The sequence below is a fragment of the Carettochelys insculpta genome, chromosome 18 (assembly GCF_033958435.1).
Source record: "Carettochelys insculpta isolate YL-2023 chromosome 18, ASM3395843v1, whole genome shotgun sequence".
Lineage (NCBI taxonomy): Eukaryota > Metazoa > Chordata > Testudines > Carettochelyidae > Carettochelys > Carettochelys insculpta.
In genome coordinates, this window is record NC_134154.1 from 25,009,503 (window position 1) to 25,036,793 (window position 27,291).

A 27,291-nucleotide genomic window follows, 5' to 3' on the forward strand; every position below is an offset into this window, starting at 1 on the left:
GTGCCCATCTCAGGCCACATTGGTAAAAGTGGAATGTAGAAGTAAACTGTCTAATCCAGACTCAAACCTTGCACTTCTATTGTGGTTTTCATCTGAGGATCTTGGAGCACTTTTCAAACTCTGTTGTCCTCATTTTGCAGATGGGGAAGCTGACATGTGGATCAGCAAAGTGACTGGTCCATGTTCAACAAGTCAGCAGCAGCTGATTCCTCAGTCTCTGCTAGCCACTTGGTTAGACTGTGTTTCTCTAGGGCAGGGGTCTGCAACCAAAATAGCAAAAAGAGCCATTTTTTTCAAACTCAGTTATCAAATCAGTACTTGAAGAACTGCAATGCATGTGAGTATGAGACAGCCCTTAAATAACATCCAACCGTACTTTTTGTAACCACTGTTTCAAGAACAATGTACACACAATGATTTGTACTGGTTAGAAAGTTTGCTACTTGTACCCCTTGATTAGAGACCAAATGAGGACAAGGACGATGCTGCACCTGGGGATGGATAGACTCTTAAGCAGAAAGGAGCAGTGTTTGCATCAACCCTCCATGCAGCCATCATTCCCAGGCTCTATCCCCTTGGCCCACAAACCCACCTCCCATCTCCAGACTTTACTTGCCTCAGCCCCCAAACTCCCTCTTGCCCCCAGGATTAACCCACCTCAGCCAACAGGCTCCTCCAGCTGCATGCGCTGCTTTGGCTCTTCCATGGCCATGCCCACCTTCTCAGTGGGGCTGTGTGGCTCCAGCAGGGGCAGATTTGGTCACTCCTCCCCCGAGCTCTCCTGCAGGCTTAGAACTTCCCCTGCCTGCAGTACAGGTGGCTCCCTGCCTTGCCGCTGCTGAAATAATGGAACTAAACTGAATTGATTTAGTGGCTGGATCCCTCCTGCTGGCTATTAAACCAATTAAAGTTAGTTCCATTACTTCAGCAGTGGCAAGGCAAGGAGCCGCAAGAGGAATCAGTGGCAGCAGCATTCAAAACCTCAAGTGACTCCTTAAAGAGCTGCATGCAGCCTTGGAGCTGCAGGTTGCCGACCCCTGCCCAAGGGTATGGCTACACTGCCCACGTGATGCATACTCATGTGATGATGCTTTTCAGTGCTAAAACCCCAATATTTAAGAACAGCACACACACTATGATTTGCACTGGTTAGAAAGTTTGATATTTTAACTCCTGGACTGAAGAGCAAATGAGGACAAGTAAAATGCTGTGCCTGGGGATAAGCTCGGTCGAGAGTGCTCACCCCTAAGCAATTAAAGTTTTAGAGTGGAAAATGGCAGTATAGGTATAGCCTTAATGAAGTACAGTAGAAAGTTCAGAGAAAGAGTTGAACGAGAAGGCATTAGTGTAGTTAAGACAGAGAAAATTGAACATGTGGTTAATTTACTGAGAGGCAAGGTAAGGCAGTAACGGCTCTGAGAGGCTGTTGGTTTTCTCGGTCTCTCAGCGGACAGAGCAGTCATTTGTTAACTAATCAGACAGTCACTCTGCTGTCTGATATCATGCAACTCTCGCTTTAAGTGTGGGTTGTTAACGTAGTCAGCTCTGTTAAGTGTATGCGCTTTGGAGCGAACCCCAAATTGTTTAATTGCATTATCAGTGCAGAGTGTTACTCAAGTTTAGGATTTTCACCATTCCCGCGTAGCTGATACTCTTTATACACGGGTTGCATTTCTTTTATTTTAATGAAACAAATCAGTGATGATGTCTCTTTAAAGTATATATTGTATAGTGTGTATTCTAGTATATAGTGCGTATTCTAGTGCTGAGGACTTGAGAGCTTTCTGGATGAGCCAGTACTTTTCTGAAAAGTTTTGCTTCGTCTTAAATTTTCTCTTTAAAATGCTTATCTGGTAAGGTCTTAAATAATGCCTATCCAGGTTTATGGAAGAACTTTCACATATTGGCTAGGACCTTATAATTTCATGTTTATAAGTATTGGCATCTTCTTTAAGCTTGTCTTTTAGCAAATTGCAGCTGAAGCATCAAACATAACCATATCATTTATTTTGTGCGTAGCCTAAACAAGGGAAACTGGGGAAAAATAAACACACAACTTCAGGGTTACATTTTATCAGAAATGTTGATGCAACTAAAACCATTCAGACAAATTTGTTGTATCTGCTGTGGCTATCGAGGAAATAAAATGTCACACAAGGAAAATCAGACATCCTTTATCTGCAGCCAGGAAATTGCAAATGTGTGTCATAAATGCTTTTGGGTCATGCCACTGTGTGAAAACAACTGCCCAGATATACGTAGATTCTGCAGTGTTTTTATGTTATACTTGTGTTTGTGGTTGTACTTTAAATAGACAAAAAGAACCCTGAAGTATGAAGAGAGTACATTTGCCACAGACAGAGCCCTCCAGTGGCTCTCCAGCCCAGCTGAGTTCTAGAAGTATTGTAATAATAGAACTGTAACAGGGTTGGTTGGGATGACGTGTTGAAAGACAAGTGATTAATTATCCACCACCTGCTGATAATCACAAGGGATGATCTTTCCTAAAACAGTGGAAAATATTACAATTAAATCAACACAGAGATGCTATTTTTTCTTAATTAAAAATAGTGTAATTTTTTATTTTAGTCAGAATGTTCCACTACACATTCTCCATTAACTATTGTTATTCTGTAGACTGAAATAGTATTTGGTGCTTGCCCAAAAAGAGAATGTTCCTGCATTTCTTTCTAAGGCTGAGGGCACATTGACTTTACTGGGTTTCTTGCCTGCATAAGGACAATAGGGTTATGCTTATTCCATAAAAGAAGGTGTGATTCAGAATGAAATGAACCAGGCCTCTGACAGTTTGCTGTCTCTCAATTTCTCAAGATTCTCCCTCACAATTTGTCTCTGTTATGAGCAAAGGACAGCTCTTTAGGAGACTACCTGGTAGCACTAGCTTTTGTTTGTTTTTGGACCAGTCTGGTGCATTCCAGCCATTAAACCAATTACATTTAGTTCCATTTCTATGGATAGGTCTACTCTGAGACTGGGAAAGTGCTTCTGAGATTGACTAGACAGGATCGAGCTGTCATGCCCTAAAGATAACAGTATGGTTAGGGTTAGCCATGGTGGTGACCCAGATTACCCATAATATGTTCCCTCCAGAGGTCCATGCAGGTCTGTACTTACAGAGCTAGCCTAGGTTGCTACCCATGCTGCCCTGGTGCACTGCTATTGTTAGTGTATTAGCTTAAGCAAAGCTAGTGCATGTAAATGTGCTTGAGCTGGGAAACGTACTGCCAGCTACAATTCAGATGTACCTTAAAAGGGTCAAAAACAGAGATACACAATTCAGTAAAGGTTACAGCCACCAAGTCTGACCAATGTTACCTGTGAATTCCAGGTTGTTACAGTTCTGATCTGTAAAAATAGCATACTGGAGTTCCAGGTTATTTGTTCTTAGTGACTCTAGATCATGTTTGTCCAGTTTACAAGTAAAATTATTTTTTGCTCCAACAATCTGAGAGAGTTCTCCTGGGATCTAGCAGTGGAGCTGGAAATCCCTTCTTCTTGCACATGGAGGATGATTTTGTGGTTAAACCACTGAAGAGATCTTGAGGTCAGGGTTCAATTCCCATCTGAGCCTCACAGTCTTCCTTTGTGACTTTCAGAGATTACATTATCCCTCTGTGCCACAGTTTCTCTATCTGTAAAGCTGTTCTGATGTTATCTTTCTGTCTGAGTGGTGTTGAAGATACATTCAGTAATGTTTGTGACATGCTTAGCTACTGTGGTAGTGGGTTGAGGCAGGTAAGACCTTAGATCATAGCCAGCAAGAAAGATTCTTTCCAGAGTCCAAATTGCACAGTGCAGTTTGATTTGTTTTTCCGCACCCCTGTACAAATCTTGTCCTCTCCCTGAGAGAGCCAGCCCCTTTTAATTGTCATAGCCCAGGTTAAGTCTGAAGGGCTGGCAGTTAGGGGAAAAAAAACACGTGTTTACTTTTTAAATACAAGGTTTTCGTCTGGAATGACAGACACACAATAAACAGAGAGCCCCACGGTGTCATTTTCAAAAGAATGAGGTTGTAAGAAGAGATGAGTTAGATCTGCAGCAAATCCATTTATCTGGTCCTAGTACAGAACAGGAAAACTACTCTCTCTTTGCTGGGATGGGAATTGTACATGTAATTCCTGTAATCTAAAGGAAGGGGAGTGAGCTAAGGAGGTGAAGAAGAATTAAGGAGGCTGGTGTATTATGGTGCTTTGCTGGTGCTCATGAAAAAAACAAAGATCTGTGACCTCAGCTGTCCAAGCTGCTGCCTACACTCCAACCATTAGTGTTTTAACATGGCAGTGTGGTCACAGCACCACCATGTTCTAGATAAAACACCTCCACAAGGGACGAGTAGCTAAGAGCTCCCAGCACAGAGAGCCTGTTTACACTGTTGCTTTAAAGCACTGTAACTTGCCACACTGAGGTGGGGGATGAGTATCAGAGAGGTAGCTGTGTTAGTCTGTAGCTTTGAGAACAAGTCGTCTTGTGGCACATTATAGACTAACAGATATTTTGGAGCATAAGCTTTTGTGGGCAAAGACCCGCTTCATCAGATGCATGAGCAGGGGGTGGTTTCAGAGGGGTACTCTTTAATACTCCTCTGAAACCACCACCCCCCACTCATGCATCTGATGAAGCGGGTCTTTGCCCACGAAAGCTTATGCTCCAAAATATCTGTTAGTCTATAAAGTGCCACAAGACTTCTTGTTGTTCTTGAGGTGGGGGATGTTTTCCTCACACCTCTGAGTGAGAAAGTGGCAGCTCAGCAACTTGCCAGTGTAGATAAGACCTAAGCCTTTACAGCAGTGATGGGTGACCTGCAGCCCATCAGCTGCCTGTGGCCCTTTGGGAATCTATGGGCCCACGAGACACGTTGTTTACTGTTGTCCACTCCCACTGGCTGTGGTGGGGGTTGTGCTTGCATAAGAGGCTGAGAAAGCTCTTCTCAGTGGTTTACATTTGTGCGCGAACCCTCCTCCCTCCCTGACAGGCGCCACGTATTCAGGGCCTTTCCTATGCTCAGCCACATCACATGGGTAGCCCCCGACCTGATAAAAGGATGTGCTTGCCATTCGCTGCTGGCCATGCTCCTAGGCAGCATCATGTCATAGATTGCGCATTAAGTCTCCCCAGGCAGCTAAGGTATTGGGGGTGATGCTGCAACTGGGAGGAAGTCTCTCTCAGCGGCTAAGGTACTGAGGTGGGGTTGCTGCCACTGTGGGGAAGTCTGCCCCAGTGGCTAACATACTCAGGGAGGATCACTTCAACTGGCCCCCCTCTGAACTCCCCTACAACCATGGCATGGGACCACTGGGGCTTGCTGCCGCTGTGGGGCAATCTCCCCCAGCACCTAAGATAGTCAGGGGGACTACTTCAGCTGCTGCAGACTGCAGCACCCACCCACACCCTGCCAAAAATATTTTCAGGAGTTTGCTGTCCATTGTGGATGCCTTTTGGTTTATATTTCAGTTATAAAAATCTTTTTGCTAATATCTGCTATATGTCTTCATGCTTTGACCCCCTTGAAAACACGGGTGGATGTGTCCAGTTGAGATTCCTGTTCGTGTTATAAATTCAGTGTATGATATTTCCCTGACATCTCCCGTGTTGCCAGTATCTGTGTCGTGAAGGGGAAAGTCAAAAATTCTTTTTTCCTAGACTTTTCTATACTCTTTCTTCTAACTTTAGAATACAGTCCAGGCCCCTGTATTATTTTCAGGGGTCATATGCAATGATGGGAGGTGGGACACTCGGCTGGTTAACTGAGAACACAGTTGTTGCACAGAAGCATTATAGTGCACTGGAAAGCCAAAGATGCCCCCCCATCAGCAACTCCATTTTCTGAAAAACTTGCCTATCTTCTCTTTCTTCATCCTTTTTGGGGTCCCTGTATTATTTTCAATAAAGTCAAAAATCTTTTTTCTAGACTTTTCTATCACCTTTTTTCTACCTTTGAGAATGCAGTCCAGGTCCCTGTATTATTTTCAGGTCTCAGAGGCAATCACAGGATGGCCAGTCAAGAATTCAGCTACAGAAGAAAGACGTTTGTGTAAACTTTTTTGCTGTCTGCGTGGATGCCCTACTTTTCCTTCCTTTCAATGGGAAAAATGGATGTTTGCTTAGCACAGGAGGGGAATGAGGAAAATGCAATGTGAGAACGTGATGTCAAAGACCCATACCCAGAATGCTACGGGGATGAGGGAACTGTGTTCCTAGAATGCACTACTGCAACAGTCGATGTTTGCCAATTTGAGCGTGGCAGCTATGAGTCGACTTTGTGAAGAGCACGTGGGAAGTGAGCTTATAAATTCCAGAATTACAAAATTGATATTAATAAATTGGAATTTATCTCCTAGTGTAGACGCAGCCAGAGAGAGCTTCTGAGATAAGCAGAGCAGTTGAGTCATTACTATATCGTGGCTGTATTCAGTAGTGTGAGGGGAGATTGTTATGCTAACAAGTCTCCTGGAATAGGGGCAGGCAGATGGAGCAGGCATCCAGCACTGAAATGGAGGTGGAAGCATCAGTGTGATCAGACCAAGCGCTCATCTTTTCTTAAGGTATTCACGGAATCTGTTTTCAGAGCATTGCCACCATCATAAAAAGTGCCATGTCCGACCCATAGTAACAGGGCTCAGCAACCCCGGCACAGGTGCCAAGAGTGGCATATGAGCTGATTTTCATCAGCACTCAAGGCGGGAGCTCAGCCCTATGCCTCCTCGACCCCTGCAGCTGGGAGCTTGCAAAGAGCCAGTGCTTATGTATCCCATTTTCAAACACCTGTCAGTTGGAACAGGTTTACTACCCCTCCCTTCCCCTCAATTATAAAAAGCACATCTCTTACAAAGGCAAGCCAGACCCCATCTGGAAAATAGACGTGTGTTCACCACAGCAGGGGAAAGAGGAATGAAATGTGGGAAGGTATCGTCAGATACCCACATCTGCTTGTGGAGCATTTTTCTCCCATGCTGCACCAGTGAAAATAGCCAGAATGCCACGGGGCTCAGGGAACTGTGGGATAGGTCCCCACAATACACTGCTGCAGCACTCAATTGAAGCTACTTATGTGTGGCAGCAATAACTCGGTTTTGTGAGGCGCATGTGGGAATGTGAGGATGCTCAATCAAATTAATTAAATTAAATAGTTAAATGTAATAATTAAATTAAAATTAAATAGTTAATAAATCGATGTTAAAATCGATTTTAGCTCATAGTGTAGGCTCAGCCTTAGTGACTTTAAAAAGTATCACGGTCACTCCGACCATACATGGAGGTTAAAAGATCAAATATCAGCCCTTCGCACCAGAAAGACTGCTGACCCCTGCCCTGGTAGACCTTGACATCAGCAGTCGATGAGCACAGCCTGGAACAGGTGAAACCTGTCAAAGAATTTCTTGGGTTCAGACTCCCAGATACCCCCCAAAAAAGGTTGGGCCGTGAGGCAGAAGAGAGATCTGACTGGACATTTAAGCGTTGTTTATAGCTGCTGAATGTCCAGCTGTTCTCAGAAAGGCATTGGAGGTGATATCCATAGCTAAAGAGCTCCCCAGCAAATCCATAACAAATAATTAAAATGGAATGTGGCAATTTAAACAGAATTGAGATGCTAATTGCTGCTGCCCTGCCCCAAAAGGTCACAGTGCTGTGGCTTGCACATGCTTGGGTTGCATGAAATTACCTCTTGAAAAAGGGCAACGGATGGCTGGTGATCACACATAAAATATTGATACGCTGCATTGTATTGCGCAGTTATAGCCTGAGTTCAGACTGATCTGACACAAGAACCAATGACCTAATATAAAGCTGCCTTGTTTTGAGTCATCCCATCAGAGGCAACAAATGACTCTGTAGCGCTTGGCAGACTGACTGTGGCGCTGTTATCTGACAGAGAACTCACCAAAATGAATAGCAACAACACTGCCTATGGCTGGAGGGAATGACTTATGTGACAAGAAAGAATCACATATATGTATTTAAACAATCACTTGAGAGAAGGGGAGAAGTATTAGGTAACATGTTACTAATATTAAAGAGTACAAGTGACAGGGAAGGGAGAAGAACGATTTAGGCTGCTACACAAGGACAGATAACGAAGGAAAAACAGCACTAGACTGATGCTCTGGAACATCTTTCTGTTAGTGAGATTTCTATGAGTGTAGAATGGCTTTCGTAAGGAAGCTGGGCATTTCATGCGAGGCCAACAACTGGAAACTGTTCTGTGGGGAGCAATTCTGCCTTTATCAGGGACAGAGGGAGTGGAGGATATTTTAGTGGCTCTGTCCCATCACTGTTCTCTGTGGGCTTGGGAGACCCAGTTTTATGGCTTTGAGTACTTTTTTGCCCCTTAGTTAACTAGTTGACTTTGATAATACTGGGGCAGTTCTGTGACCTCTCTGTGGCTTATTATGACAGCAGCACTATTGTGGTCGGTGATGTTAGGTCAAGGCCTCACTGAAATGATGGACTGTCTGCAGAGCTTTCCTGTTTCATGTCATGTTCCCACTCCGAATGTGAGGACTCGACACAATAATTGAAACACCCATTGCTCCAGATTTCCCAGTCTCACCTCTGTTTTGGTCAAATCTCTTAACGCATCTCTACCTCCATTTCCCAGTACGTAAATGGGGATAATGTTATTTATCTGAAGTTTTGCATGAATGAATTTGCTGAAGTTTGCAAAATATGTGCAAGTTGGAATGTGCTGTTTGTATCTATCTGAGATAATCACCAGATTGAAGGCATGATCTGCCATGAGATTTTAAACAGTCCTTATTGAATATCCCAGATTATATCTGCTTGAAAGTGTGATGTCCTAGCAACGGTGGCCATCATGTTGAGCTTTGGAAGGAAGTTTCTGGAGTGCAGTCTTACATATTGTTTGTAGAAGTTTGGAAGGGTCTGCCTTTGGGCAATATAGCACATTGGAGTAAAATGCTAAATGAAGTCATTATCTACAAGATGTTTCTAATGCATCAGTCAAAAGAGCCTGTACGTGATGAAATAAATTTTTTTCTCCTCTCTTTCCCCCTACAGTGCTGCTGGTTTGGAAGCTCATACTCCTCATTCTATTTTTCCCCACAAGTAATGCTGTATGCACTATTTCAGGGAAAATCTGAAAGCACCAGTTGAATCTCTCCTGGATAGGAAATCAGGCAAAGCTTTGACCAGGGATTGGGTCCAGACTTAATCCTCCCAGAATTCAGAGTGTTTGTTGTAGCTAGGTCTGGCTTTTTAATTTGGCTCACTTTAGAGAGAGGAGCTAGTCATGGAATCCAGCTCTGGGTTTTTATTATATGAAATCATCCCCAACTTAAATCAGTGGCTAAACTTGTGTTGTCTTTAGTGGTCTAGGCTTGGGCCATTAAATGTCAGTGCAGTGTCAACTTTGGGCCACAGTGGTCACAAGTTAAGGAACTGACCAGTCTGTGTATGGATTTCAAATGGCAAGTAGTGTCCCTCCTAGAAGAGATCTCTTTATTGCAAATTGCGCTATGTAATGAATGCCACTGAAAATAACTCAGTGGTGGTTTAGCGTCTTTTGCTAAATGAGTGATGTTCCAGCCACATGTTAGCATTGCTGGTCACTGGCATGTTGTTCCTTTGCAGGTCTACGGAAAGTAATGGTGAGGGCCCACCGGCAAGCCTGGTGCTGGCAGGATGAATGGTATGGGCTCACTATTGAGGACATCCGGCAGCTTGAGAAGGAGGCACAGCTGATGCTGGCTCAGAAGATGGCCCAGTTCAGCTTCAGTGAAAATGAGGCGGAGCAGCATGGAGCCAAAGACTCCCCAGGCGAGAATGGTGCTGAAACCAAGGCCACATCCTCCGCTGACACGGCAGATGCTGCTAGTAATGTTGGTGAAGCTGTGTGTGGGAAAGGGCTAACCAAGCAATGGTCCACCTCTTCCAAGTCCTCACGATCATCAAAAAGAGGAGGTGAGATGTTCATAAAGGGATTACTTGCATTAATTAGAAACATCCAACTCTTGCCTTCGTTCAAGCATGAAGTGTGCTGATGTAACATGTTGGGTAAGTGTGATCATAGCTCGCTTTAGTGGCTCACCCATGTGATGGGTAAGAAATTATTTATTGCTTCCAGCTAAGTCACCACTTTAGGCTGTGCGTTTAATGTGACAGTCCTGTCTAGTGGACCTGTGTTGATAGTTCTGCCTTTGCGGTAGCAGCAGCTCCTGAAATGATAGGGGGTGTTGGCATGAATCCTACAAGATTAGGAAATACAGAAAGGCGGGGGAAGCTGGTGGCAGTAACTGTTGTTAAAAGAAGACAAGCAGGGCACTGTGGAGGTGGGGGTGGGGGATTAGTCCCTTTATTAATGACATGGAACTTTTGTAAGGGTTAATTCCTTAGGCAGTGTTCTCTCTCTGGACTTATGCCTGCTTGATGTGAAATGCTAGATGGAGAGAGAGAGCCCCTGAGTTGGCCCTGATCTGAGTGTTAGGTCTCATGTCTCCTGATGTGGATTTCTCTGAAATGCGGTTAAAGTGACAGACTTAATCCTCCCTGGTCAGTGATAAATGTTCCTGCATGGCATTCGTTTCTAAGGACAGGGTTGTCTTCCAGGCTGTTTCAATATCATTTGCATAGCTAAGCACCATAATTAGCCTTTTGGGAAGAGAAAGGTGGTTGCTACTGTGGGCGAAGAGTGAGGTGAATGACAGCTGTTACATTTTGCTGTGTTGATGTCCTCTAGCCATTCATGGCTTTGGAAACCAGATGCCACCTTGGAACATGAAGGAACAAAAGTTTGACATTCTGTAGATTCAAGCACAATGCCTTCATTACGCACAGATGGCAGAGTGTCACTTTGCTTGTTAAGCTCAGTGAGAATGACAAACAGACAAACAGCTGATTACAGTGAATTCTATAGGGTGCCAATGGGCAGAGGGAAGCAAAGGGGCTCAGTGTTCCCCAAAATCCCTGGACAGATGCTAGCAGCAAGACATAATGTGTACAAATAAGCCAATGATCTAAAAGATTATGTAAGTGCTCCTCACATGGCTCAGGTTTACATGTGGGCATACAAAGCTTGGACTCCGCAGCCGATGAGCCTGTGCAAGCTCAAGACGTTATCGTCGGACACAACGGACTACCTACATACCTACCTACCTACCTACATACATACAAAGGTATTAATCCTTAAGTTTTCTCTTGTAAGAGAGAGGTTAAATTCCAATTCCTATTCTTTAGGAATGTCACGTGGCACCTTCTGGTAGGTGATTTCTGTAGGTACATTCCTATCTGATCTTGAGACATAAAGAAACAAATAAGCAATACATACATTGGTACAATTATAAATGCTACCTCCCTTTCTGGGCTCAGACAGGCATCTGTGAAAGGTAGATGCTATCACTCGTGCTGACAAGTTAGACCTTTTATTGAGCTGGGCTGGAAAATATTCGTTATCTTGCTTTCTGACTGGAACGCAGATTCTTGGACACCTGGCCAATGAATTACGATGCTATAATTCAAGATAAGCCCCAATTAATGCTTTCACACCCAAGGTTTATACTAAGTAATTACAACAAGCCTTTGTGAAAATGGGCCATGCCTGGCTCACTTAGAATGAAAGGTTTGGGGCCTGTTTTGTGTAACTTTTATGTTAAAGATTTTTGAACAAAGACTGTGGCCAGAGTCTAGCATCATACAGTATCAGGATCTTAGCCCTTCAGATCACATTTGTGTTTCCTTTTAAATGCCATGCGGGCAAATATGTCCAAGAAGCTCCAGTGAACCTCACTGGGGGACTCACTTCAGATCCATGAATCCCCCCTTTGCCATAGGAAGTCACATTCTCTCAAGTATCTTTTACACTCCTGGTTTTCTTGACCCACTTGTTGGGAAAGATGAATCCTGGTGTGTTTCCTCACTGTTTCCATCAGGTGCAAGTCACATCAAAGACAGTGGCAGGATTTACAGTAGTGAAAAGGTACATGTGTTACAGTAGGTTGTCTATCTCCCTGTGACATCCTAGGGTGAAAATATGACTCATGGAAGTCATTAGGGACAGAATTTATCCCTTTGATGTAGTTGAGTGAAGTGAAACACTCAGGAGATGCTACAGTTCATTTGCTACACACTTACCTGGGGATGAAACTACCATTTAACTTATCTGTGCTGGGATTTTACAGGGACAGAGCCATTGCTAGGTAGCTATCTCCTTATAAAAACACCACTTTTGTCCCCCTGATGTAGACTTGACCAATGGAAATTGCAGTTCTTGTGCACCTGTCAGAATTTAGCTTAAATGCTTTCACCAGTAAGAGAGCATGATTTTTAAACTGCAGCTTGGTATGGACTTTACTGGAAAAACTGATGAAAGGAGTGAATTGTAATGAGCTGGGAAGTATGTCATGCAGATATTTTAATCCTCTTTCATGCTAGGTTTAAGAAATGGCAGCATATTCACATACATAAATGTGGAGAGCTGTCTGGATTTACAGCTGCCTTTGACAAGAAAGTAACTCCCTCTCTTTGTATGCAGACTATGCAGACTTGATCCATTTTACACCGCCTAAGCAAGACCCCTGTTGTGAGGTGGGGCTCTTGTCACCACCCCATATATTATTGCGTACTCTATTTTTAGCAACTAGCATGCGAATGCATTTGACGTCATTTTAGTGTGATTTAGCTCAGCTATGCCAATCACACTGCTCGCTATTCCCAGAGGGGTGAATGGCGGGATAGTCGGGGGCTACAGAACCAATTACGCTGTAATTAACTGCTTCTGCTCAGGGTCAGAGTGGTCTTTCCACATGGCAATTAGGGGGTAAAATTAGAATCGGAAGAATCTGACTCGCATATTTAACCCTATTACAGCAATGTAATAAATAGTTTTCATACAGCTGTTACAATAATGCGAGCCATTTGATGTCCTGTGTATGCTGACTGAAAATTTTAACCCTGCTACGTTACATTAGAATGCTGCTGCTACGGGTACTTTGTGTGTGCTCCCTGTTCTGTAACATTGATGGGTGCAGCACAAACATGAGCAGAACGGAGTGAGAGGAAGAAAGAGAACCAGTTTCTTTCTCTGCTTTGTGTCTGATTTTTGCTTTATTTGACTCAGTATTCTAGGAGGGGTTCAGCTAAAAAGAGTTCACAGTAGTTAGTTTCTAAATTGTATTTTGCAAGCTAATGCCACAAAAGGTTTACTGAGCACAATGAACTTTGAAGTGGAAAATGAAAGGGATCAAGTAAACGTAAGATGAGGGCAAAGAGACAGAAGGAATTGTCACGTACTCTTATTCTCACTGTATCAGTGTTTGTCTGTCTGTAATACACATTGAGAGCTTCCATAAAAATAGTTTGGCAGCATTTTATTTAAATCATCCCAAGTAGAGTTTAAATAGATCTCTCTTCCAATTTGTGTGGAAGCAATTTCCTTCTAGAAAACAGGTTATTTCTCTCCATACTGTTCCACTTAGTTTCCCATCTGAAAGTTAGTGGAAGCTGTAACACGGCATGTGTGCTGATTACGGCCAAGAAGGCGGTTTACAAATCAGACTGTTGCCTTCCTAATTGCAAACTTTAAAAACAAAATGATTTTACACATCCTACTAATGGTTATAAATAGCTGCCGTTCAAAATAGCTTAAGAGTGATACAAACAGCTTGCTTTCATGTGGCAGCTTGCGGGCAGGTTATAACCACAGTAAGCAAACAGGACTTGTAAAGTGGTACATTGACATCACACCAGCATCACTGGAATATTGTGCCTTAATACTGCAGTGACAGATTTTCACAAGGAGCGCACGACTATGTGCTTGTAGCAAAGACCATGTCAGGAACACTCTGTCTTGTTTATGTAGCTTTCAGCATAAGCCCTTTTTTTTGTTTTTTTTCAGCAAGCCCCTCCCGCCATAGTATATCCGAGTGGAGGATGCAGAGCATTGCCAGAGATTCAGAAGACAGCTCAGATGACGAATTCTTTGATGCACATGGTATGTTGGAACCAAAATGGTGATCAGTTGTTTTATCATCTTATAAGGGTGGAGTCGGGAGGGGAGCAGACAGCGAGACCTCCTGCCTTGCTTGAAACTGTATTGATTTATAACCACAGGTTTTATGCAGCATTGGTGCAGCACCTCAAAAAATTCAGAGGAGCACCCACCAGACTATATAATTTGACAATATTTCAAGTTTGATGTAATCCATCTGTTTTTCTTTTTTTAAGATGAAATGATCTTAGTTCTTTTAACCCATAGAACTTTTGATTTTTATTTTATGTGAATGCACGTAGGTAAAATTCTGCAATTCCCTGCACAAGCTGGGGATGTAATTCTTAATATTTCTGATTCAGCATGATTGAGACTACTCATTTTCAAATAGCTAAGTGATAAATCTCATGACAACTAGAGTCCTGCCTGGTTAAGAAGCAACCCTAGTCTGTCTTTAGTGAAGTCCTTGTTAACATCTTGTTTGCCTACAGGAAGAAATGCAAAGGAGACTGAAAAGAGGGAATTTAGATGTCAGAGTTCACCAGCATTGAAAGTTATTTTTTTCTCTAAGAAATCCTGAAGTGTTTTAGGGTGTTACAGCTTTCTTCAGGTAGTTTTATGTTTGCCCTGTGTTCCTAAAAGGAGGAAGCCCTGCTCTACAGGACTCGTATGGTATATTGTACTTTTTTGTTCAGTGTATGTTTGTTAAGCACTGACAGTGTGCTTATAGCTGGTACAAAGCACTAACTAACGAGACTGCCTTCCCATGTTCATCTAACAAGCTGGCTAACCTGTGCTGCTGCAGCTGGCAAATGGAGTTGCTGGTACCATTTTGTAACTAGTATTCCATTTGTGACTGGCCTTAGCAAGCAGTACAGTTGCTGACGTGATGTACTCCCAAAAAGTTTTTGATACCAAATATTATGAGCATGTTCCAGATTCTCAGGCTTTCCTTCAAATGTTTTCTTGTAGGAAGTAGCTCACTGCTATGGTGTAATGACTTGAGGCTGCAGCTTAAGTGACTGCTCTGAGTAGATATTGGGTCAGAGTTGAAACCCTAAATGTCACTGGCCCAGAAGCCAGAGAGAACTTATTTTATGTTTTTTTATTTATTAACTTATATAGTTCTTGTAACAACTGTACCTCAGGGCTTTACCAAAGCAATAAAAACATATGAAAAGAAGTGAGTCAGCTAAACCAACTCAAAGGTGTCCACCATGAATTTTACTGCCTGGTGGAATCAAAATGGACAACACCTGCTTCAGTCATCTAGCTCATCTGCTGCTAATGCAAAAATTCCTTCTTAGTTTGCTTTGACTGCATCCTGTTCAGGCTAGGTTGAAAAGCGCAGACCAGATGGCTCTCTCATTAGACATTGACTGCATTGTATTTTTGACTATGGAAAAGATGTTTCTTACAGTACATACCGCAAGGGAGGCTTGTTGGGCCAGTACCATGGAAACTAAGTGTCATTTGGGGTATGAGTCAGTGATGAATTCAGCTCCCCATGAGTACTTCCCATATACATTCAGATTTCCTTGCTGAATAGCGAGTATAATTGAAGTCTATAAAGATTTTTATCTTGTTAGACTTTCCACATGTTCTCAGTCACTGGCATGTTCTGGTAAAGAGAGTTGAAATACAGTAATATCTATACTGTAATAAATGCTAATAGCAGGAGTAATATGATATTTGGTGATCACTTAAGGAGCAGTAAGACCTATAATTAAACCTCTCAAGGAAATGAGTCCAATATTTAGATTAAGTTGCTGGAGAAGCTTTGAATTTTATCTTCCCCTTTTTGTTCTGTCTGTTTGACACACACAATTTCTCTAGTGTATTCCTGTTGGCAGAGGTATCATGTGGTGCTACCAGTTTGTACATTCTCTCTGTGCAGTGAAATCAGATCAACTCAAATTTTACTGGGGTTGAAAGAATTAAATGGTGTGTTGACATGACTATTTCCAGATCACTATCTTTTACCATTGAGATGTTATTAAAAAGCACTAAAAATAAGTCTTTGCACAGCAGTGCATTCTACTCCCTTTATATAACTCTTAGCTGTTTATCAAATTTTCTGAAAAGAAGAGTGTTTCAAAATGTTTTTGTTCCTGATCCAAAGAATCTTGCAACTAGTGATCATCTTAGTAGCAGTAAAGGGGAAAAAAAAGAAAACCCTAGCCCGTGACTCTGAAGATTATAGCTTTTATACCTTGAAGACAGCTGAAATTGCAGTCATTTTTATGTTTATAACTCTTAGTTAAATTTAACGCTTCAGGACAAAATCACTAAGTATGGAACGATAAATACAATTAAAACACAATTAACCTTCAAGATAAATATGATTGCAAATCAGGATTACAAAAGCTCAACAAAAGCAGTATTTTTGTGCAGTTTTAAGAGGCCATTAGTGTGTCCCTCTGCAGTGTCAGAGGTAAGAAGATGATGAAGTCAGAGATGGTCTGCTAAAGAACTGGCCTCCAGCTGTGGGCAGTGTACAAGGAGGGGGCTTTGTGATGTGAAAGAAGAGGTTTAGAATGACACTGATTTAGCGCCTATCATCAGATGAGCCCAGCATGCTTAACAATCAGTAATTTAAAGCAGGTGAAAGTTGTATTGGATAGTGCTTGTGCGCACTTTGGTAACACAGGTTCTAATTCTCTTTCAAGACTGGTAACAGAGAGAAAGCCATGCTTTCAAGACTGATTTGCTTTGCTGCTTTTTCTCTTGAGTCTGGACTAGAAGTACTAATGAACTCACTTAACTGTGTTTAATTAAACCTATCTCTGCAGATAACTGTGCTCGACTGAATAATGGTGATATCTCATAGGACAGTAATTGGTACGCTGCAGATCCAGTAGTCTTTTCATACATTTCCATTTGAGAATGATGATACTTTTAATAGAGCAGATTTTGCTGGTGGGTTTTTACTAAGTCCCATTCAGCAGTGTAGGAGAAGCAAATATTTAATATGCTCCAGCTTCAAAGTCTCAACACTGGAAAATGTATAGGCGCCTTTCACCATGCTATCAGAGCACACTTTATTGAGCTTAGCATTGCATTCAAGAACTTGTCTGGGAATGAGGAGCCATTGCACCATTCCCTCTTCAGCTCACGTGCTTAGAATCTAGCGAACAGAATGATACCATTAGGCAGGTCTACACGAGAAACTTGTGCTGGAGCAGTAATCTTGGCATGGGGTGTGGTTTTTAAACATTTTTCTATTGGAAAAACCCTAGTATAGGTTTAGTTATACTAGCAAAAATGCTTTTGCCTATAAAGCTTATTTTGTTCAGGGTTATAAGTGATACTACTCTTTTGCCAGTGTTAACTGCATATATTCTAGGAGAGGTTGCCTATATAGCTGCTCTGGCAAATCTTTTCTAGTATGTACTGGTCCATGAATCTCAGTCTGTGTCACCTGACTTGAACTTGAGGGGTTAAAAATAGCAGTGTGGGGCCGAGTCTACACTACGTGGAAATCTCGAAAGGGGGAACCTTGAAAATCTGTATTGAAACAAGAGATTTCAAAATAGCACATTGACACACACAAAGCGGATCACCGTGCTGGTCCTCTATTTCAAAAGAGCAACACGAGCCCTTTCGAAGGAACAAGCCAGGAAACACCATGCACAGGTCACATGGCTGACAAGCCCTGCCAGGTCCCACAACCAGCAGCTCCCCCCAAACACACCCACATTGCACACGCAGGGCAGTAGACAGCATTGCGGGGACTGTGCTCTGGGAAAGTCGCTGCGCATGGAGCACCAGCAGCTGGCCAAGGCTGACACCTCTACCAACGCTGGGGCCCAGATGGTCATGGTCATTCTGGCCATGGTGGAAGCCCTGCAGCCCATGAACCCCCCGACTGGGGTCCTGCAGGGCCTGGCCATGGGGCATCCGCCGCACCCCGTTCCCTGTCCCTTATGGCACCTCTGGAGCCACCCCAGCGGCGAGGCTGGTACTGGGCCAGTGGGATGACAAAAGGTGACTCCAGAACTTCTGAATGTCGAGGCAGACATTCATGGAACTGTGCCAGTGGCTCACGCCCGCCCTGCAGCATGTGAACACCCACGTGCGGCCTGCACTTCCGGTTGACAAACGCGTGGGGATCACACTGTGGAATCTGGCCACCCTGGACATCTGTGTGGGCTGGTCTGGGCGAGCCCAGGACACCTGGATATGACAGAACTCCTGACTGGGGCACCACATGGAGGAGGGCATGTCCGTCCCTGCCCGGGAGCACTGCACGGGGCATACCACAATGCCACCATGCATAATGGCTGACGGGGTATACCCATTGCAGCCCTGGCTGATGTGCCCTTACACAGGCCACACCGCCACCAGCCAGGATGCTTTTAATTACCACCTCAGCCATGCCCGTAATACCGTGGAGCTGGCCTTCAGGAGCCTGTAGGGGCACTTCCAATGCCTCAACCTTGGAAGCCTGCCCAGTGCACCCACCGTGGTTGCAGACTGTTGGTGCTCTGCACAACATAGTGGAGGGCAAGCATGAGCGTTTTGGGCAGGGATGGGCTGCGGACAGTGGCCCCGAGTACAAGCAGCTGCCAGTGGCTCTGTGCCACCAGGCACACAGGGACGGGGTTAGGGTCTGGGAGGCCTTTGACCGGGCGCCTCACTGACCCTCCCCCAGCACCCTCCGGCCCACACCCACCCGTCATCACAGACCCCCACTCACCCACCCTGCATCACGGCCTGTGCACACAATGGGACACCAGGGTGCACAACACAACAGTTTACTTAACATAATTTAACCAACACACAAGTAAATGAACTGCACGTGAACAAAAAATGGTGTGGGATCATCATAACTGGGAGATAGATACGGTGCTCGGGTGAACGAGGGAGAACTATGCACAAAGGGGTGGGGGTGCGCCTCTGTAGACAGGGCCATGGTCACGGACAGGCCTCGTCCTCCACAGGGGTGGAGGGAGAGACCCTTGGTGGGTGCGGGGGCCCCGTTGGGGCTGGGATGACAGGGCAGTAGGCTCGGGAAGGGCTGGGGGCACCACCCTGGCAAGGGGGGACAGGTGGGCTGGGAGGGGCAGCAGATGTTGAGGTGGGTGTGGAGTGATGGGATGCTGGGAGGGGCAGGGGGGGCAGGCTTCCCTGGCCCGCACTGGCGATGAGCCAGGCAGCTGGGGAGAAGTTAGCCAGGTTAAGAGCGGTCAGTTCGAACACAGACTGAGGGGTGGAGGTGGGAGGAGGGACGGAGGGTGGGAGATGAGCTGGGGGGCAAGATACCGGAGGGCCACAGCTGCCTCACCCCAGACCTCCCTCCTCTGGGCCCTGTCCTCCTGCTCCATCTTGAGCCACTCCCAGAGGACAACCATCTGGTCCCAGATGGCAGCAGTGTGGGTCGCCGTGGCCTCCTTCGGGTCAAGGCGACGGCAGGCCCTTTGGGGCTGGGTGCGCAGTGGCCTGAGGCTGCCGCCATGGATGACCCACTATTTGGAAATCATGGCCTGGAGCGTCTACACATACCCTATTTTGAAATTCAATTTTGAAAGGGGCTGCTCTGCCAGAAATCTGATGGGAAGAGCGGTTTCAAAATTCATGCCCCTTTTCACCAACAGCAGTTTCAAAAGAGGCTGTTATGCATGTGGACACTCCACAGCCTCTTTCGAAATTGGGCCCCCTTTTGAAATTAATTTTGAAACACAGGGCTAGTGTAGATGCACCCTAAATGTTCAGGCTCAGGTTGGCACCCAGGCTCTGAAACCCAATGAGGGGAAGGGGTCTTGGAACCTTGACTGCAGCCCAGGCATCTACACTGCTGTCTTTAGCCCCACCATGTGAGCCCTTGGAGACCAAGCCAGCTGACCTGGGCTCTGAGGCTTGCTGGCATGAGCTTTTCTTGGGCCATTTGGACATACCCATTGAGTCCTTGTCAATCAGCATGATGGGCAGTGCCTGGTTTTGTCAGGTTGTTTTTATATGCATCACAGCAAAAAAGAGTTTAGGTGGATGACAGCGAGTTAGTTTTGTGGTTGTTTATGGGGAGTTCCTCCCAAGTGTGAATGGAGGTGTGGGAGAAAGTACAAAGGTGCATGTTAAAATCTTGAAATACTGTGCAACAGTGGCTGGTATCAAGGGCTGATGGGAGGTGAGAGTCAACATCTGGATAGTGAGATTTCTGGCAGGTTGCGTGGGGACAGGTCATCGAGCCTTGAAAGTGAACACCAGAGTTTGTGGCTGATGTCACAGATGAGGGAGAGTCAGAGGAAGAATACAAAGACAAGGCAGACGTGGTCAATACAATGGGTCAAGAAAACACTGGTTAAGAAAAGAAGACTGCAGCAGCAGTCTCAATGGGGGCAGCGGTGCTGACAGCTGCAGCAGGCTCTGGGGCAGGGTGAGAGGAGGGTCTTGCTCTGTGCACTGGAGGGGGTGAGGCCTAAGGCATTCAGTCCTCAGCGCTGCCTGGACTGTGGCGCACACGCACACACAACTGCTGCTGCGGCACTTTAAAGGGCCTTGCAGCTCTGGCCACCACTGCTACGAAAGTAGTGTGGTGGTTGAAGCTCTGGACCCTCTGAAACACTGAGTTCGAGGGCAACCACCCCCTTTGCCTCTCCCTGTGGGTGGTGGGCCTGAGTGGGGAGGGAGCAAGATGGCATTTTTCAAGTCAGACAGAAGGATGATGCAGTATTCAAGACGCAGGATGTTGGAAGGTCGCATGAGAGCATTGCTTGAGTGGATGGATAAGCAAGACTGCATCTTAGAGATGTTATGCAGGAAAAACAAGGCTAGACTCAGGCACGTCCTGGATAGGAAGACCTAGAGAGAAGTCTGAGTTGGAGATGGTGTCCATTGTGGAAGTGTGAGGGACAGGATGATGGTGGTGTCTGTAGTGAGCGAGAAGGGAGATATCAAGAATTGCTGGAGAGGAGGAGATCGGGAGCTCTGTTTTAGGCATGTTGGGCTTAAGCCAGTGGCTGTGTGTCCAGAAGGAGATGTCGGCGAGAGAATCCAAGGTTTTAGTTTGGACGCAAGGAGACAGGTCTGTAGTCAGAGGGTTAGATAAGTGAGGATGTTTAAAATAGTACGGCAGGGTTTACAGTATAGTTTAGGATAGAAGATGTGACCGGGAAAACACCAAAACATGGATTCTGTGGTTAGCAAGAATTTAAGGCTATTTATACACCTTTCAAAGCACTTGTATACTCTGTTAATGAACTTCGGCAGCTTTTCTTTTATCTTTAAAAATTGTTTTTTCTCTCTCCATCCTGAGAACCAGCGTCCATATAAGACTCTAGGTGTAGGATAGCACAGTGGTTAGAGCACTGGCCTTGTAAACCTATGGTTGTGAGCTCAATCCTTGAGGGGACCTTCTAAGGGTCTGAGGCAGGTTAGATTTAGGAAAAAAAAAAAGTCAGGGATGGTGATAGGTCCTGCTGTGAATGCAGGTGACTGGACTCAAAGACCTCTCAAGATTCCTTCCATCTCTATGACGTGTGTGTGTGTGTTACTCTGAAGCCTAAAAGTCTACTGGGCCAGTGTGAACAGAGGGAGACAGCTTCAGGAAGGATTGATAGCTCTCTTTGTTGAGAATATCAAGAAGTTCAGTCATTATTGGGGTTCTTGATCGGTTACCATCCAATTTTTAAATCTTCTGTCATTTGGACTTTACAAATTATGTGTGTGAGTCATATAGCTGCAAAACATGTATCTATTCCATACCAAGAGTCTTAAACCGTTGTGATACCAGAGGTAATTCAGCCAGTCACCAGTTGTCCTCTGTTGCTAATTTGCATGCAATAATTCTATTGGTTACATGAGGGAGACTGCACGGATGTTGGATTTCAGGGCCAACTGCCACATCCAAATGACAGCACATGCTTTTTTTTATTACTAGATTATACAAACACTATATGTAAACAGTAAATTGCCTCAAATTGCAGTGAGATTACACAGAATTAATAAAATATACCTTGATTTATAGATATATATGTAGCATGTGTGCATGCATGCACAGGTATTCACACACATATACAAGTGTATCATAAACATATATTTTCTGTCTTTAAAGAGGACTTGTCTGATAATGAAGAGATGTTCCCAAAAGAAATCACCAAATGGAGTTCAAATGATCTCATGGATAAAATTGAAAGCCCTGAATGCGATGTCCAGGGTAATTTATTTCTTTTTACTTAATATTATACTTAGCATTTTTACAGTCACTTAATTTAACCTTCGTGACCAGCCTGTAAAGATGATGAAATCTGTTACCCCCATTTTACAGATGGAGAAACAGAAGCAAGGAGAAGTGACTTGCCCAAGGTCTCAGAGAGTGTCAGTGTCCAAGCAGGTGTTAGGAACAGGAATATCTTATCTCTCAGACTCTCTCTTACACTCCATTTCAGTTTGATTTCATACTATAAGAAAAGGAATTATCTGATAATATTATTAAATGTTCAGGTGCATCTTAAATTATCCATACATTCCTCTGACTTTTTACTCTTTAATCCTCCTTGCTCCCTCCCATACGACTGGGGTTTCTGTTACAAGAAGGTTTAGCCTTCTCACCTGTCTCCTCACAATCTGGTAATATCCTCCTGTCTCTAAACCTTTTTGAAATGCTGTAAGGAAATTGACTCATCAAGTTAGACTGATTCGTTCAGTGATATGAGTGAGGTGAAGATTACACTCAAACTTTGAGTCAAGTGACTCCAAGCATGCAAGAGCAGGGCAATTCTCATTCCCTTGTCAGAGTCCAGACAGCCTCTTCTTGTGCCACTGATTGTGCCACTTCTTGTGCTCTTCCCAGGGTATCTCCCACTGTAGCTCTTTAATTACTTGAGATGTAGTACAGATATCTCCTTGATGAAGAGATGTCTGGCCAAGTTCAGACTGTTTACAATTAGCAGTTCCATTTTCTTCACTGGGCTTCAGCATGCGCATGGCAAATCTGAATTGAGTCCCTTTTGTTAAATATGAGCTCTGTCCTCCACTAACAGCTGGATGTTCTTTAGCAAACCCTCCATGTTAAAAAAGAAAGAGCTACTAGAGCTTTTTACTGATGGTGTAGCTCATGGGTTCTCAGCTCGGGAGATGACCAAAAAGTGTTAGGCTCACACATCCACATCTTTTCCCAACTGCTAAATGGGAGAGGGAATCTAGCTAGTTAGGAGGGGATCCTGATATGAAAAAGTTGCAACTCACGACCATAGCTGATAATGCTATCATTTATACCACTGCTGTATAGAATGGAGTCGAGATGTGTTTACAATAGAAACCTCTTTAATTCCAGGTGACTTGTATCATGAAACCTCAGCGGAATACCATGTTGGTTCCAGCGTGGAAAGGCTGAGCATCATAGAGGTAAGCGCTTAGATTGCATCAAATTAAACACCCCTTTTTGTTTAGAGAATGTGAAGTAATGGAGTCAATAGTGCACTTCATTGCTGCTGATGTTTTTTGTCTGTCTCTAGTGGTATCTCTGTGTTCAGCATGAGTGGCCCTCCTTCATTTCATTGGGCCTCGGCAGCCTGCAGCCCACAGATCCATTGTCTGTCCTCCCCAGCATGTGCATGTCATGCATGGGGTACCAGAGCCATGCACTTACCTGCTCCTTCCCCTCCCTCCCAGCACTTTGAGTCTATGAATCACCTGATTCGTGCTCCATCCCTGCTCTTCCCGTTCCCCCCAGAGCTGGAATGCTGCAAACAGCTGATTCACTGGGGAGGGGAGGATGGGGAGAAGCAGGGATGGAGCCTGAATCTGGTGATTCATGGCTCCCCTGAAAGTGCTGCGGCGCGGGGGCATAGGAAGTGTGGGGTTCTGGTGCCCAGGTATGTGGGAGTGGGGGGCAACTGGGGGTCCACAGGCGGAGCCCCAGTGGGCTACACATAGCCTGCAGACTTCAGGTTGTCAACCACAGCTGTAGCTTATATGGTTAACCTGCTTGCTTGCATATATATTTATTTTCTCATGGTTTAATTAATTGTTTTAGTATAGCAGGTGAGAGGCTTATATGAAAGTAATTTGGCTGTAACACAAGGGACCTACAAGCCCTATCATGTATGTTAAGCTAAGGCAAAGTTAAAACAAAAAAGCAGTCAAGTAGCACTTTAAAGACCAACAAAATAATTTATCAGGTGAGCTTTCGTGGGAGAGACCCACTTCTTCAGACCATAGCCATACCAGAACAGACTCAATATGGTATGGCTATGGTCTGAAGAAGTGGGTCTGTCCCATGAAAGCTTACTTAATAAATTATTTTGTTAGTCTTTAAAGTGCTATTTGACTGCTTTTTTGTTTTGATAGTATATAGACTAGCACGGCTCCCTCTCTGTTACTAAGGCAAAGTTAGTATATCTGTCTGGGACCTTTCACCTAGATCAGATATCTCTGTACTTAGAGGAAGAGCCATGCTCAGGAGTTCAGTCTTCTGGGGTTTGATTTAGCACATCTAGTACAGATGCGCTAAATCAAACCTTGAGGGCACTCCGGTCAACTCCAATATTCCTTGCAATAGTAAGGAGTAAGGAAGGGTCAACAGGAGAGGTTCTTCTGTGGACCTCCCATAGTGGGGCCACACCAGAAATTCAGTTTAGAGTACCTTGACTCCAGCTATGCAGTTCTTGTAGCTGGAATTGCATATCTTTTGTAGCGTAGACCTGGCCTCAACATACATATGTCTGGGACCTTTCACCCAGATAGCAAGGCAGCTTGAATATATCCCAGGCCTGAAAAGATGGTGATAAAATAAAACAACTTTTCATAGTATATGGAGTGGGGGGCTTCCAAGAATACCCTGAAATGTAATGAGTACACCACAAGAAAACCAGAAATAACAGAAATAATGTAGGTGAGAATGACCTAATATTATTCATATGTGTATACCTATCATCAATACATACAAACATGTGTCCAGCCTATGAAGTGTACCCCTGATAATTTGGGGATGAGAGAGTTAAATTTGGGCATAGAAGAGGCCCCAAGCACCTAAGCATGTAAAACAGGGTGCCTGGAACTTTTAATAGATCGGAGAGGGAGAAGTTATAGCAAAGAAGAAGAAAGGAGTAAGAAAAGCAGGAGGAATTAGGAATTAGTCTCTAAACTTTGTCTTTCTAATAGTCTCTTAATTTAATTTAGATTTAAGTCGGTCAAGTAAACTAAGTTTAGCCCCAATAAGCTCTTAACTTTTGCTTCTGCACGTCCCAGTCAAGAGCTTAGAGACGTGGACCTGAAGTGTTGTGGCGTACCAGAGGCAAGGTTCATCCTTTGTCTCTTATCATCAGGTTTTCAAGAACAGGTGTGTGTATATTAACAACTGCTTATACAAATAATAACATATGTATCTTAGACTAATAATACTATAGCTCAGAGAAGTAGCCATGTTAGTTTGTACCTTCACAAAACAGGAAAGCAGTCCTGTAGAACTTTAAAGATTAACAATGTAAGTTCTTCCTCGAGTGTCCCCGTGGGTGCTCCACAATAGGTGTCGGGCTCGCCCCGGCGCCGCAGATCGGATCTTTCCAGCAGTTTCTGCCGTACCGCACATGCGCCGGCGCGCGCCGCTCCCTTGCACGCTCCCGGCCACGTGCGCGATCCGGTCCCCGCCAGTTCCTTCTTAACCGCCATCGGCTGCAGACGGAATCTGCTCAGGCCACAGCCAGAGTCAGCGTATTTAATGTTTTAAGTGTTTGTAGAGTTTCTTTTCAGTCTTTCAGTCTTTAAGTTAGCTTGTTATTTTTCTTATTGCAAAAAAAAAAAAAGTATATAAAAGCCTTAGTAACAAGAGGAGCAGCGGAGGCCTGGGGACATAAGGCCATTAGGCCTCCTGCCGCGGCAGGCTGGGTCCGAGAGGGGAACAAGCACAGAGAAGGTGCTAAGTACCCTATTAACAACTCAAAGACTCACCGCAATGTCCTCTTCAGGATTCAAGAAGTGTGAGTCATGCCGCGAAGCTATGCCGGCCTCCGATGGGCACAGTCAGTGTATTAGGTACCTGGGGGAATCTCACGTCACCCAAAAATGCTCCTTCTGCGCAAAGCTCACGGCTAGAGCAAGGAAGGACAGAGAAATGCGGCTAAAAATGCTGCTCTTTGACAAGGCCCTCCAGCCAGATGTGCCGGAGCGGCCCCAACAAGAGGGACCCGCAGGGGCCCATAAAAGGAAGGAGGCTTCCCTCACCCCATCAGTGCAAAAACGGAGGAAACTCTCGACAACCCGATCCCTGCCAGCAGCCACACTGAGCGGGACAGGTGCAGCACATAGCCCCCAGCTGCAATCACAGATGAGCGGCGGCGGCGCGGAAGCGCACGTGGCAGAGGCTGAGCCTCCGATAATCAAACAGCCGGCCCGCACCGCGGGCAGAGCGGCGGCCAGGCAAGCGCCGGAACCGGTGGCACCGCAGCTAGCGGCACAGACCCCCGGGGCGCCGACGGTGCAGAGCTTGCAGGCACGCGGCTTGCAGGCGCCGGGGGAGACCACCCGCGTGGCACCGACAGCGGGGCCGAGACCCCTGGCGTGGAAAGGGGCGGAGTCAGCCCCACAGGGGAGGGGAAAGGCAGCAGAGAAAACCCGGCACTGCAGCCCTTCTCCAGGCAGGGCTGCTCTCTCTAAGCCCTCCCCTTATGCTGCGAACTCCAACAAGGAGGCAGGGGTCTGCCCCAGTCTACCCTGAGCCTCCCTCCCTGTTCCTCCAGCCAGCCTCACCATGGCTCGGGCCACCCTCGCCCTTTCTGGGATTTTACCCCCTGGAGTACTATCACAAATCAGTCTCACCATTGTCTCAATCACCCAGGCGATCTTGCTCCCCCAGACGCCGGGGGTATGCGCCTCGAGAGTGGTCCAGGTCTCCATCCCAGGAACCGTGCCCATGTTGCCATGGTCGCCCCTATCATGCGGGGCATAGACACCATAGGCATACCCCCAGGGACAGGTCCCCTCAGACGGTTCACTATCCCTGAGGGCAATCGCGGACGGGGACGGAAACGCAAATATCTCAGGGGGAGTTGATTCTGGAACCCCGAGATTTCCTCTCGCAAGCCTCCAGCAAGAAGATGTATCACCGTCAACAGGACCCAGAGGGATCCAGACAGGGTTACCCTAGTGGTTCCTCTCTATCCTCCCCCGACGAGGCTACGGCATCAGGCAACGTCCACCCCCTGGACGATCACAAACAGTTCCAAGAGCTGTTTAAAAGGGTGGCCTTTATGCAAGGCATCCAAACAGCAGAGGTGCAGGAGAAGCACCATAAGCTCCTCAAAAACCTGAGACCTCCGGCCTCTTCCAAAATAGCTATTCCGCTTGACAAAGCAATTATGGAGTCCGCTACCACGATATGGCAGATCCCTGCG

General features: G+C 45.2%; 1 protein-coding gene across 5 annotated transcripts in view; it reads left to right on the plus strand.

The window, feature by feature from the left end:
* Positions 1-27,291, plus strand: part of PITPNM2 (phosphatidylinositol transfer protein membrane associated 2) — a 230,574-nt gene that overhangs the window by 154,589 nt on the left and 48,694 nt on the right. For all 5 annotated transcript variants that reach the window (XM_075012768.1, XM_075012770.1, XM_075012769.1 and 2 more), the window contains exons 7-10: positions 9,610-9,939; positions 13,868-13,963; positions 22,014-22,115; positions 23,235-23,305. In XM_075012768.1, coding sequence (XP_074868869.1) covers positions 9,610-9,939; positions 13,868-13,963; positions 22,014-22,115; positions 23,235-23,305 — 599 coding nt within the window. The remainder of the gene's footprint in view (positions 1-9,609; positions 9,940-13,867; positions 13,964-22,013; positions 22,116-23,234; positions 23,306-27,291) is intronic.